The sequence below is a fragment of the Medicago truncatula genome, chromosome 5 (genome assembly GCF_003473485.1).
Source record: "Medicago truncatula cultivar Jemalong A17 chromosome 5, MtrunA17r5.0-ANR, whole genome shotgun sequence".
Lineage (NCBI taxonomy): Eukaryota > Viridiplantae > Streptophyta > Magnoliopsida > Fabales > Fabaceae > Medicago > Medicago truncatula.
In genome coordinates this window covers 2,301,268-2,316,129 of record NC_053046.1, presented here as the reverse complement: position 1 = coordinate 2,316,129, position 14,862 = coordinate 2,301,268, and the positions used below count along the sequence as shown (strand labels likewise).

The 14,862-nt window shown below is 32.5% G+C and overlaps 1 protein-coding gene across 1 annotated transcript; it reads left to right on the top strand.

Annotated features, from left to right (window-relative positions):
- The first annotated feature begins 8,280 nt into the window (after positions 1–8,280).
- On the top strand, positions 8,281–14,618 carry LOC11426099 (crooked neck-like protein 1). The gene is made up of 7 exons (XM_003610966.4): positions 8,281–9,506; positions 9,610–9,675; positions 12,691–12,835; positions 12,932–13,150; positions 13,504–13,693; positions 13,806–14,001; positions 14,216–14,618. The coding sequence occupies exons 1-7, from the start codon at positions 8,350–8,352 to the stop codon at positions 14,322–14,324; spliced, it is 2,082 nt and encodes a 693-aa protein (XP_003611014.1). The 5' UTR covers positions 8,281–8,349; the 3' UTR covers positions 14,325–14,618.
- Positions 14,619–14,862: the final 244 nt, after the last annotated feature.

Here is a 14,862-nt window from a genome sequence, read left to right as displayed (position 1 = left end):
GTTTTCATCCTCATAAATTTTTTTGTTTTGTGTTTTGTCCTTAACAAAAAAAAAATTTGACGTGTTCTTGACATTTTTTTAACATAATATGAACATAGAAAAGTTGAACATAATAAACAAACATAACATAAAAGACTCATAATCTTGACATTCATATTATAATAAATTGATCATTAGGAACCATAAACAAAATAAAAAAATTTATGAGGACGAAAATACTCTATTTAACTTTTTAGGGATTAAAACCAAAATTCGCTGTATTTTTAGAGACGAAAAACTTATTTAACTCTTGTTTTATTTTTCAAAAAGATACTTTTTAGCAATCTTAAATAGTAATTATTTTGTATAAATTAATGAATTAAATGTATTGAAAATTGAATTGTTTGACTTTCTCAATAAATATCTTACTAGTATTAATTAAAAAAAATTAAAGAATGTGCACTCGTTAGCAAAACTTTTTTAATTTTATTTGAATGAACAAGTGTGGTTATATATTTGCCTAGTAAATAGGCAATTATATGCAGGAGCCGGGGTTCGAACCCCGGACACTCCATTTCTCCACAATTAAATTGTGTGAGCTCTAGCCACTAGGCTACTTGACCAAAAAAAAAAAATAGGCAATTATTCCCAGAAATTTTAAATTTCGTCAATTACATCCTGCCTTTAACAAAATTTCAATTACCTTCTTGAAATTACACAACGTTGATCAATTTACCTCATCCGTCAAATTCTTCTGTTAGTCAACATGACGTTTTACAAATACATCACATGAAGTTTTACACTTATGTGCAAAATGCCCCTTTAACTTGAAAATTTATATTTATTTTTTTCTTATATTTGACTCAAGATATTAATGGCAAACAATTAACAGTTAGCTTTAATATTTAAGTTATTTGATCCTGTTTTGTATCCATGTATGCAATCATACCTAATGAATTTTTAACTTGTCTCTGGAAAAAAAAATTAAGTATAGTTACATGAATTTTAATTTTATAAAGACCAAAACATGTCATTTTTTTATGGAGAAGATAATTGGCACTGTCATGTTTTCGACAGGACAACACCTTTATCAATCTGATTTCCGACAATTTTTTTTACAATTCTTTGCTCACATGTTGAAGAAAATCACCTAGATAGAGAAAAATGAAGAGATGGTGCACGCAAGATTGTGCAGTACAATTCAACTTAGTTCTTCAATATCAAAACTTGAATCATTATAACTTTTTACCGTTAGTTCTTCGACTATTGCATATGGATGTTGTGATGTAGTTGTTTTACCAACAACCTCATATTGGATTTAGGATTTTATGGGTTTTGTTTTTCAATGAATACATGTCGTCATCTTTATTATGACGTGAATCCTCAACAACTTATAATTTAATTCCCTCATCTACTGATTCTTCATCCACACTTTAGTTTTGAATTTTTTAACTTCATCAATTAGGTAATCACTATATTTAATTTTGATCGTTGAAACAAACACACTCTATCTTATTTCTCATATGTGCAGTAAATATGATGTTGTGGAAATATGTTGTGTGTTGGACACGAGTTCGAATCTTTATTTAAGATGTGTGAATTTTGACATTAGATTATTTTAAATAGAAAAACACATTGTTGTTTTTGTTTTTTTACATAATATTAGATTAGTTACAATAGAGTTGTTGAATGGATGTAATGGAGTGTTGAAAGTGAGGTGGATTATTTGGGGTTGAAAAAATTCAACATGTTGAATGAGGAGGAAGTGGAGGCCACATGAAACATTTGGCAAAATCTTATTGGTTGCTTTGATTTTTCAAATTTTTATCTCATCCTAATTATTTGGTGTCAATTATTTCAAAGTAAATCAATTTTTCACCAAAATTCATAATTTTTTTTTTGTCTATAAATAGAGATTTGGTTCATTTGATTTAGACACAAAAAAAAAATAATCAATTATTTTCCCTTTAATTTTGCTATTTAGCCTCCAATAAACCCTTGTTTGTAGCTCTAAACATCTTTTTAATGAAATAGATCTCAACAATAACCCTTTTTAACATCCAAAATTCTACTAATCACCCTTTCAACTACCCAAATCCCAATACTTACAGATCTCAGAACGAATCTAAGGCAAGTGGATCTAGTACACCGGAGCCATTTTCAACTGAGGTGCTACCTGTATTTTGCGAATAATGTGCATGCTAGATCTGTGATGTGTGGTTCAGATGTACATCGTGAATTGCAAGCATATCTAGTCAAACACATATGAGCAAGGTTCAGAATGTTTCATGATTAAATAGATTGTTTGTGAGTTGAGTCTATTGTACTAATTAAGTTATGTGTATTTCATTTTAGGTGTGTTGTGTGTTTAATGTATTGTATTGTATTTTAAGTTTTTTGTAATTTAATTTGTTTTAATAATGACTATCTTTGTATCTCGTCTTTATTACTTGCAAGAAAATAACAATAATTAAGAATATAAAATTAAAAAAATATTATTTAACTCTTAATTATTTTAATTTAATTTCAATCAATAATTGATATTAATATATAATCACAAAAACAAAAACATAAAAGAAAATAAGAATATCAAATAAAAATGGTGGGATAGGGTGTTGAATTTTATTAAACAAAACTATTTAACTTTTTTTGCACTCCACATCATCTTCTCTTTTTTCCATCTAATAATTTAACACTTATTTAACTTTTACTCACTATAATAGTGTAGTTTTGTTTAATAAAATTCAACACCCTACCCCACTACTAAGTGTCTATTAGGCACTATTCTTACAAACTACACCATAATATTGTGGAAGACTAAAATTACCATTAAAATTTTATAAAACTAAACTAAAAAATTTGTGACTTTGTAAGGACTAAACACATATTTAACCCATATATAGCCGACCAGGATGATTGAGAGCTTTTTGCACTTCTTTGCATCAAAGCAACAATAATCTAATATTATATCATATACCAAAACATTGTTGCACACAATTGATACAACCGGTAATAATTTAAGAAACGAAACGTGTCAAATTAGATAATTTTTTTTCTCTCAATAATATTTTCATGTCAAATGATAGATATGGTTAGTCATATTAGTGTATTATATCTATTATTTTAGTCCTTCAAAATAGTTCATATGAAATGTAAATAGGACTAAAAGTGAATAAATTTTTTATAGGGATTAAACTTAAAAGCTTGTAATTTTGTAGGGACTATAAACATATTTAACCTTATATATATTACATGACATTCTTCAATTTTAACAAATTCAATTCTCTTAAAGACAACTAATAGATTCATCTAGAGTTAATTAAATTCTTTTATAAGTATCGATTTTTTTACGAAGTTTATGAAAATATCTTAAGAAACAAACATCTATGAATGGAGAGAAAGAGGGTGAGAGAGGCATACTCACTCGTTCCATTTTTTGTTCAGAAACAATATCATTTTAACTTGACCCAGTTTTTATACTCATTTTAACATATTCTATTGAAAGTGTGCGACACAAAAAGGCATAGCGAACATTTTCTCCATGTATACAGATGACGTTTTCGCATGATATTATGCTACAAAAATTATTTTAATAAAATGTGATTGTAATATGTGAGAGTTAACTTAAAATCAGAAATCTGGAGTATCGTGCCACGATGGAGAAGCATCGCGCCACGACTGTTGAAGCAAGATTCTGAGGAAGCTACTGGAAAAATCGTACCATGATAAAGCCGTGTCGTGCCACGATGGTCGCGCTGAAGATATAAAACGTATTTTCAGTTAGATTTGTTTTAGTTTTTTAAGGGTTTACTTTCCACTATAAATACAGCCTTGTATCATATGATAAAAGTGTGTAGAAAAACAAGGTTTAGAAACCAACATACAAACTAGGGTTTATAGAGAATCTCTCTTGGCAACAACTCTAGGGTTGGGATTGTTTTGATTCACCTTGAACAAAACACTATTAGGATTGAGTCTCTTGGTCACGGGAAGAGGCTGAGACTTGGGTAGAATTAGGTTTGAAGACTGATTCTTGAAACTCATTATCTCTTTATAAAGAAACTCATATCATTATAGTGGATCGGAGAGCTGCTCTCCCCCCCAGACTAGGTCATCATTAGACCGAACTAGGTAAACAAATATCTTGTGTTCTTTCTCTCTCTCTCTCTTCCTTTTTATCTCTTGCTGTTTTGTTTGGATTATTTGCTACCCGCTTGATTTGATTACTTGGTATTAATTTACTCCACGCATCAAGTTTTGTTGGTGTGGTTTTCTCAACGAATTCACAACATAATACATGTGTTCTTTTGTTGTTTTATTATTACAAAGTTCTATCATCTAGATTTAACCAAATGATTAAGTGACATATTTCTTCTTTTTCAATTAGTTGCAAACAAATATATTTTGAAATAGAGAGCATTAGTTTTTTTAAAACACGTATTCATCTAAAGAATTTGTATAGAAAAAGGATTGTTTATTCACTTGATACTGAAATTGATTACATAAGGAGTATAAATAGAAGAATGAATTTAATTTTGTACAATCAACTAAAATTAGAAGTCTGAAAATTTATTCTCTATAAATGCTATTTTAAATGAGATAATAAAAATAAAACTGAAATCCTATTTAATACATATACAATTCAGAATCCTAGTGATCTTATTTTTATTTCTCATTCAATAATTTGCTTTGTCAACGTAGCAGTTATGAGAACTTCATAACATGAAAATTTGAAGTTTAACATTGGTTTCAATCGAAAAATAAATAGTTGCACAACCTACTTCAACCACCCAACTATTTTCATTCTTTTCTTTTGGAATGTAACGCAACAACAAGAAAAATGTGAAAATACGAGATTTAATCATCATAAATAAAACAAGATATAACAAACGATATATATATGAATGATATATTGAATCCAAGAGTAAGACTATATACTTACTCCAAATCTTAACAATGATCCTCGATGTTGATTAATGAAGTTCATGGATCTTGCTATTTTGTTTCGGTATGCTGTTAAATTTTACCATGCGAAAATCATGGGTTTGGATGTATGGACTAGAAGGACTGACATTGCGTTTTATGAATTAGGGTTGAAAGTTCAACCACCTATATTCAGATGTAGTGATATACATCATTAAATTCTCTTTACAATATGGACAGTTAGTTTAAACTTAACATTTTTTTTAGCCTTCTAAGAATGAATCAAGATGATCAAATCAAAATCAGTCGAAAGAACGAGATGAAGCCTCCCGTCTTATTTGGCATTTTAACTTCGCAATGAGGTACCTGCATGTAATAATGTAAACTATTTTAATTTAACATAACAACAATTTTGTGTACAGATAGCTAAACAAAATGTTAGGTGCATAGTCATTGGTCTGTCTGTTGGTTTCCCACCAACCAATGTATGTTTATTTTTCTAACGTTTCTTAACAAATTTCTTTTCAATACTATATTATCTGACTTATACTCTACTTATTTCTGTATTTCTTTAGGATAATGCTAAGAAGATTCTACCTATGAGTTTTTATCTATCATAGCATTTCAATCAAAATTGAATACTAAATGTACAAAAGTTGTATAATTAAAATTTTGAAACAAGGAAGTCTTGAAAATAATAGTACCCGTGTATAATTGTCTGTCTTTTAATTCTTGTATGTTTCAAATGTTTAAAATGCTTAAATATATGTAATTTCAGATTGACAACATTGTGTGACACAATTGTAAATAGTTCTGATAAACTATATTTCAATATTTTTCTCTTATTTTCGTCATCAATCTCATATAAATTACTTATAAATTTTCCTCTCAACTTCGTTTATATTATAACCAAGTTAGTAAACAAAAATTGATCAATAATAATTATAATGCTTGATCTCTTTATTTGACTACTAGGATGTATATGGTAAAATGTAAAGTATACAACTTTTTTCAACCTCCAAGAGATGTTTAAATTACACTACTCTTTATAATAAAATACAAACTTTCATATTATTGTATGCCAAACATATTAGAGAAAATAACATTTCTCTCTAGTAAGAGAAGATTAAGCCCATGTTTGGTTTTGCGTTTAGAACCATAAACACACGTTATCACCTTTAAACGTGATTTTGTGGTATTAAAAAGATGTTTGACAATCAGTTAACAACGTGATTCTTCATTTTTAAAATCGATTCTACTCAAAGTTACTCTTGGTAGCTTTTGCGTTAGCTAAAATCAAGTTTATTGATATCACATGATAGTCGGCAATTCTACCCTCTTCTTCCTGCTGCGTTTATATTGTTACATGTTGCAAGTTCCCTTATCTAGAGGTTATATGGTTGAGAGTAATATTTTGGCCTTTTTGTTTTGCTATTAAAAAAGAGTCGATTATATTCAATCGATTACTTCTTACTTTTATATTATTTCAATTATTTATATAATAAAAAGAGGCGACTTAATGAGTTTATTTGACAACATTTTATTTAGTAAATAAAATGGATTGGTTAAAATAAATCTTAAAAAGTTTGCATCCAAACCTTTATGTTTTGCGTTGTGTTCCTTCACATTCACTTCACCGAGCTGCGACACTAAAGTTAACTCTTCACCTCATTTCATGACGGTTGTTGTATCACCACAGAAACGACGAATATTAACAATGCTTTTCAAAAAAAACTAAAAGTAAGATATATATTGTTGAAACTATATACATATATTCATTTTGTACATTTTTTAATACCCTACGGGTTATAGGGTTGAGAAGAAGACTTTGTCCTTTTTATTTTGCTATTAAAAAATAATCGATTACTACTTACTTTTATATTTTTGTATTCTATCAGTTATTTATATAATAAAAAAAGGTGACTTAATGAATTTATCTGACTATATTTTATTTAGTAAATTAGATAAAGTAAAAATGAATTTTACTAGTTACCGATAGTTTTTTTAATAATCAATTTTTGGAAAAAAAAAACTTTTTGTGTTAAATTGTATAAATTTAATAATGAAACATAAAATTGCGGAACTAACTAAAATGGAAATGAAATTTGTAAAAAAATAAATAATAAATGAAATATATTTTAAATGCACACATGTAAAAAAAAAACATTTTGGTCGTTTACACAACCAAAATCAATTTTGACACAAAATAGCCAAATAATATTTTTCATGTAAATCACTTCTATAGTAAAGATATCCAAGCATAAATCACTCTTCACTCAACTCACTTCTAATCGAAATCAATTCTATCAAAATCAATTTTATCCATCGCACAACCATACACACGCTAAATTACATTCTCTATCCTTATTGGGTCAAAATCTATATTCACCTACTTTTAATAAAGGTTGTAGTATATTTTAATATAATCAAACTTGTAATGCATATTTTTTTCTTTAATTTTGATAATATAGACTTTTAAGAGTTATCATGAACTATAAAACAATACAAAATAAAATAAAAATATTACACATATTACTAAAGTTGGTTTAAAAAACTATTTAAAACTGAATTTTATATTCGTTGAGGGGACTTGAAAATTCATGAAAACATGTTTTCTTTATCATTACACAACAAACAATTATATCATCCAAAGCTTCGATTTTGCACAGTAATTTGTCTCCACATTGCTTCATAGCAACAAGCATACGCCCATGCAACATGTCGAAGACATTATTAGAGGAGATAAATGAAGATAGAATTAATATGTTAAACGTAACTTACAGGTAGGGGTGATCAAAATAATTGGTTAACTTCAACCAAATCACAAACCAAAAGAACTGTTTAATGTTTAAGTTGTTAGATTAGGAGTCTCATGAATAATTTTGTTAGATGTTGCATTGATTGATGTTCTTGACCTTTCAGTCTCTGAAACATCAGAGCATGAGGTTTATACTCCCACTCCTTTGTCTCAAACACAACCAACTCGTTGCATGCATAAGGAATTTGATGTTTGATAAGGCTTGAAATGCGGTGATTTTGAGCAAAAAAAACTCAAAATTTGAACCGATTTGTGCAATTCGAATTTTGGGATAAGTGAGAGAGAGAGAAAGTGAAAAGTGAAACTATAAAATGGGAGGGGTGAACTTTCTTTTATATATCGAAGTTGTCCAGATTACGTAATCTGGACTGTATTTCGTATTTTTCCGATTACGTAATCCAAAGGGTATGTTGGTCATTTTTGCAGGGCGCGTGAGTGTGGGTGGCATAGGTTGGGAAAAGTAATAATCTAAAGAATTAGGTCTCTCGTTAAGTTTGAGTAAAAGCCCAATTAACCTTTACATATTTTTTTAGCCCAAAAACCCATCAATAAACCTCTTTGAATCAGATTTACACCTTCAACAAAAACACATTCTTCTTCTTTTCCTGTATCGTCTTTCTACCCTAGCCATGTCTTCTTCCAAAGATGCAGACCCAACCCTAGGTTACCTCACTCGAAAAGATACCGAAGTCAAGCTTCCACGTCCAACTAGGGTTAAGAACAAAACCCCCGCTCCAATTCAAATCACAGCGGAGCAGATTCTCCGCGAAGCTAGGGAGCGTCAAGAAGCTGAGATCCGTCCTCCAAAGCAGAAAATCACCGATTCAACAGAACTCGGCGAGTATCGTCTCCGGAAAAGAAAGGAATTCGAGGATTTAATCCGGAGAGTTCGGTGGAATGTCAGTGTTTGGATTAAGTATGCACAGTGGGAAGAGTCGCAGAAAGATTTTACACGTGCACGTTCGGTTTGGGAACGAGCATTGGAAGTTGATTATAAGAATCATACTTTGTGGTTGAAGTATGCTGAAGTTGAGATGAAGAATAAGTTTATTAACCATGCGAGGAATGTTTGGGATCGCGCTGTTACTCTTTTGCCACGAGTGGATCAGTTGTGGTATAAGTATATTCATATGGAGGAGATGCTTGGCAATGTTGCGGGGGCGAGACAGGTTTTTGAGAGATGGATGAAATGGATGCCGGATCAGCAAGGATGGCTATCTTATATAAAATTTGAGCTGAGATATAATGAGATTGAACGAGCTAGAGGGATTTTCGAGAGATTTGTATTGTGTCATCCTAGGGTTGGTGCTTGGATACGTTATGCGAAGTTTGAGATGAAGAATGGCGAGGTTCCTAAGGCGAGGAATGTTTATGAAAGAGCGGTGGAGAAGCTTGCGGATGATGAGGAAGCTGAGCTGCTTTTTGTGGCTTTTGCGGAGTTTGAGGAAAGGTGTAAGGAGGCTGAGCGGGCGAGGTGTATTTATAAATTTGCACTTGATCATATTCCGAAGGGGAGGGCTGAGGATTTGTATCGGAAGTTTGTGGCATTTGAGAAACAGTATGGTGATAGGGAAGGGATTGAGGATGCTATTGTTGGGAAGAGAAGGTTTCAGTATGAAGATGAAGTGAGGAAAAATCCGTTGAATTATGATTCATGGTTTGATTATATAAGATTGGAAGAGAGTGTTGGGAATAAGGAAAGAACTAGGGAGGTTTATGAGAGAGCTATAGCCAATGTTCCTCCTGCTGAGGAGAAGCGATACTGGCAGCGCTATATTTATTTGTGGTATGTTTGATTTGAATTCTGTTTTGTTATCTGTTTGTTTATTTATTATTTATTGATTTTGCATTTTTTTGTGGTATTTATTATTTGTCTGTGTATAACTTAGGATTAATTATGCACTCTATGAAGAACTCGATGCTGGAGACATGGAGCGAACAAGAGACGTGTACAAGTAAGCAGCCTTTTGTGAACTTCCAAGCATTGTGTTTAAATCTCTGTTTTGTTGGATTTGTAGTACTTTCTATCCATGCTTTTCCTGTATTGCAAGCATATTTTTTACGGGGGTATCTTTCCTGGAAATCTTGCTAGTCTAATAGTAAGTATATTGTTCACTGAAAATCACTTTTTTTTTTTTTGAAACGGCAAAATATTATAACCAACAAGCGCGGCTCGAAGGGGAAATCGGTTGCCTAACAAAACACCGGCTCGAACAAAAACCCCTTAAAAAACCACCCCTAAACAAAAGAACCAACCCAAAGAGTAATGACGCGGGAATATACATATGACAAACCGCATGCATACCCCTGCGTCAACACCTAAAACAGCCACCCTCACAACCACGAAAACCTCGAAAGGCCAACCAAACTGCTGCTACAACAGACCTCCCCACCGCCAAACAGCACCACAGAAAAAACCAGCAACACACGCACAGCAACCAAACATCAGCAGGAAAGAAAAACCAGAACCGCAACACACAAACAGCAGGGCTGAACCAAACAGCAGCAGTATAGAAAAACCAAACCAGCAAAAGCGAACAGCACCAAACACAGACACCCAGCACAGGCACCGCACCAACAGGCCAAGAGCAGCTCCCTTCAGAGAATCATCTCATCATACAATCGGAAGGGCTCCATTCCCACTCGTAAAACATACAAGCCGGTCCTTTGAACCTTCCCAACAGCCACCTCCAAGACAAAACCTTAATCTCGTCCACCACTTCGTCCCATCTAATGATACCGGCATTGAAAATACAATCATTCCTCGCTCTCCACAAAGCCCAAATAACCGCTTGCCAGATCATTCTCAAGCCCTTACGGGTTTTTATACCAATGAGGTTGTGGGTTTTGATTCATTCACGGTTCTTAGGCTGGGATACTGTTTTTAGAGCAGTGGTTTTGTTTTTGCCTCCTCTTTATTTGATGCAAGAGCTTTATGATCTTCTTTTCTGGGCTAAATGATTTTGCATATATTAAAATAGCCTATTTTAGAATGGTTTAATTACGCTCACTTTTAATTTTTATTACATATTAATAATGACTATAGGTACCTGGTTGATGTTAAGAGAATATGTGCTACTGTTATTTCAACTTGATTGTTAGCAATTCTTGGCTATTATGTAAAATTTTGTTATAGTTCAGTTATACTAGTTTTAAATTAGATTTGTGAACTATAATTGATCCAAAGTTGAAGTGCTAGTGATGTACCTTAAGGTCTAGCGTTCTTACAAGGTAGATATCAAAGTTGCAACTGCTTTCTTTATTAAGTGTTTTTTTATTTGTTCTAAATTAGATTTGTGAACTATAATTGATCCAAAGTTGAAGTGCTAGTGATGTACCTTAAGGTCTAGCGTTCTTACAAGGTAGATATCAAAGTTGCAACTGCTTTCTTTATTAAGTGTTTTTTTATTTGTTAAATTTCTCTCAATTTGTGATTCAGTTGGTCACTGTGATTGCTTTCTTTGTTAAGCAATGCTTTTTGAGTTTTGCTGTACTTGTGGACCTATTTTTGCTGTGCTTTTTTGATATTGGAGCCTTTTATTATGCGATCCCTTTAATCAATCAAATTTAGGAGTGTGGATACTGGAGTGTTCATTTGGAATGAAAGGTGTCAAATAGAGTTGGAGACCGGTGTTGGTTTTTTCTATAATTGCTTCTGGTTTTTGCTTGTTGAATGCCGATTGAATTAATAATTCATGCTCGGAGTTGATATGTGCTAAGATGATTTATAATCTGTGCATATTTTCAGAAGAAAAAGATGGGTAGTGGCTAATTTATAGTGTAGATAAAATATTGGTTTTTACTCTAATATATAACACATTAGCTGTTTTTTATTTGTCTTTGATTAACCCTCAAGTAGTAGTTAGTTAGGTAAGGCTCTCAACTTAGAGCGGTGACTCCAAAATTTAAAACCTTGACTTTATGTTTGAGTTATGTTTTCCTCTAGTAAAATATTAAGATGAGACCCTATTATTCATTCTCCAATTCCTATTTTTATTTCACCTATTAAGTAAAGATAGATGCTCAACGTGGTAAGATACATTTCTTGTGGGCTTTAGTCATAACTGTAGCGTGATCCATAAAAATAGACCCTATAATTGTTTTCCCAAAAAACGTAAGTGGTGGGATTCCATAGTACATTGGTTTTCTTGAATTGATAAATTGGGCTTGGTTTGCATTGGCTGGGAGCATTGGGATTGATTTGAAACTTTATGGTTTTGATGGTACTGGTTTTGAGACTAAGAAGGAATACTGCATATGTTTGAGTATTTTCCGAGATAATGAAATGGTGAAGGTGTTAACAGAATGTCAGCATGTTTATCATTCTGAGTGCTTGATATGTGGCTTAGTGCTCATCATCCTAGTTGCCCTCTCTGTTGAACTTCGCTCCACACATGTTAGTAATAAATTTTCTAAAGAAATCAACATATTATTAATTTCTGTTGCTCCACACATGTTAGTAATTAATTTTCTAAAGAAATTAACATATTATCAAGTTTTGTTGACCATCTATCAACAGTTTGATACCGAGTTTTCAAAATAAAAAATCTATCAACAGTTTGATGGATAGAATAGTGGATAGTGCATATTAAGACTAGGAGGAGATTGGAGAGGTTTTAGACTTGGACTAGGTTTTAGACTTGAATGTAAGATTCCTGCACAACTTCTTTGCTCTTGATTCTTCAGCCGCATTTGATTCAGAGATTGACTTGCTGTTTTTTTTTACCTTTTCTGGTTGAGTTCTATTGCCATCACGGGTATTCAAGATATATTTTCTGTACTACTTTTTTACTCTAGATTCTACAATCACATTTGACTCTGATTTCTTATCTTTGTCCATTGACTTTATAGTTTAACCTTTTCTGGTCCAGCTCTATTGCCATCTTTTACTAAATTAACTTGAAAAAATTATTATATTTATCATTGCAGTATTATCCTACTAAGTATTGACACTACTTTCATTTCTTTAGGGAGTGTCTCAACCAGATACCTCACCAGAAGTTCTCATTTGCAAAGATATGGCTTCTAGCAGCCCAGTTTGAAATACGTCAGCTGAATCTCACAGGTGCTCGTCAAATATTAGGGAATGCTATTGGAAAGGCTCCTAAAGATAAGGTAACATACTAATATCTATCTAGATGAAAGTATTATACTGCTTATTTTCATTGCTGCCTAGTTAACTTCACATATGCCTTTTATCTTTGTCAACAGATATTTAAGAAGTATATAGAGATAGAACTGCAGCTTGGTAATATAGATAGATGCAGAAAACTATATGAAAAGTATTTGGAGTGGTCACCTGAAAATTGCTATGCATGGAGCAAGTATGCAGAACTAGAGAGATCTTTAGCTGAGACTGAACGAGCTAGAGCAATATTTGAGCTTGCAATTGCCCAACCAGCATTGGACATGCCTGAGTTGTTGTGGAAGGTACACATAAAATTTATTTATTTATTTATTTACTGTACAAGAGCCAAATATCAGGCTATCACCAAAATAGATGTCAATATCTCAACTCTTACCTCTACTAGTTTCCTATCCTTCACCCTCCCCACTAATGCTGCATGGCCTAATGAACTTGCCAACTCAGCACTTATTACCAATTCACTCCCACCCCTCCTCCCATAGCATTTCTATCCTATGGAAGCTTCTAATATAGTTGTGCCGTGCCTTAATGTGATTTCTCTTTCTCCTTTGTTGTCATCTTCTGATGCATACCATATCTATGAACCATCTATGCATGCTGGTCATAACCTAACTGTAAAATTGTGAATATATAACAGGCATACATTGATTTTGAAACTGCCGAGTGTGAATTTGAGAGAGCAAGAGCGCTTTATGAAAGGCTTCTTGATCGAACAAAGCACTTGAAGGTATGGCAGAGCTATGCAGAGTTTGAAGCAACAGCTATAGATGAGAGTTTAGAATTATCGGAACAAGAACAAAAGGAGCAGTGCCTTCAGCGTGCGAGAAGTATGTGATCACAGCTTTATGCTCACGCTATAAATCATGATTGTATGTTTTGTTTGAACTGCAACGTAATAATTTTCTGATTCTCTTCATATTTTGTTTTGGGCCTGTTTAGAGGTGTTTGAGGATGCTCTAAACCACTTCAGATCATCAGCTCCGGATTTAAAAGAAGAAAGGGCAATGCTATTAGAGAAATGGCTCAACTTGGAGGCTTCATCTGGGGAGCTAGGTGATGTCAGCTTAGTCCAGTCTAAGCTGCCCAAGAAGCTCAAGAAGAGAAGACAAGTTTCTACTGAAGATGGTTCTTCTAGGTATGTAACTAACTCATTGTTTGTCTTTGAGTGGTTTCCAAGGGTTAGTTTATATGGCCTTGTTTGCAATTTGGTCACTGCTAGTTTCTGGGTATCATTAGCATTAGGCTTGGCTTGTTGACTATGATATCCTGTGTTAAATTTGTTAATAAAACAATTTAGTTTTTCTTTTTGTTTTTTTTCCTACTTCATTCTTCTCAATTTGATTTTGCAGAATCGAAGAATTTATCGACTATCTATTCCCTGAGGAAACGCATACAACCAATCTCAAGATCATGGAAGCTGCTTACAAATGGAAGAAGCAAAAATTGTCTAATGAATAAGAGTATCTTGTAGCTTGGCATGATTCCATTCTTTTATAACCCGGCAAATACTGTAGCTTAAGTTAAGCAGCTAAGTCAATTTTGGGTTATTAAAGTTTGTAACAGAAATGTAGTTTCTTATTTAAGAAAAAGTACGCAACAGAGAACAACATTTGAGATAAATCTGCTTTCCTAAAATTGTGAAATGAAAGGTCGGTACCAAAAGTCAATCATTGAGTGTACATATGTTCATAACTACAACTTTTACTGTGTTACATGTTTAGATTCTAAACACCTGATTTTTTTGCTGGTTGATTTTGCTGAAGGTAATTGCAAGTTTGTATGCTTTCACTTCTATTCACGGGTTGTGGTATCTATTATTGCACGGCCTAATCTCAAAGCAATAACATTCAAAACTAAAGAATAAAATGTCAGGTTACTATCTCTGTTTGTGAGCTACCTATTTATAACCTCTGTAAAACACTTCCCCATTTACGTGGTGATTGTAGGTTTGATCGAAGTGTAGGAGCCATGTATACCAAACATTACATGTTTGGAT

Excerpts from the sequence above, each read along its gene's own strand:
- LOC11426099 (XM_003610966.4), top strand. The coding sequence starts at position 8,350 with ATGTCTTCTTCCAAAGATGCAGACCCAACCCTAGGTTACCTCACTCGA. Across the intron at positions 13,151-13,503 it reads TGCCTGAGTTGTTGTGGAAG|GCATACATTGATTTTGAAAC; the intron begins GTACACATAAAA and ends AATATATAACAG. Across the intron at positions 13,694-13,805 it reads GTGCCTTCAGCGTGCGAGAA|AGGTGTTTGAGGATGCTCTA; the intron begins GTATGTGATCAC and ends GGGCCTGTTTAG.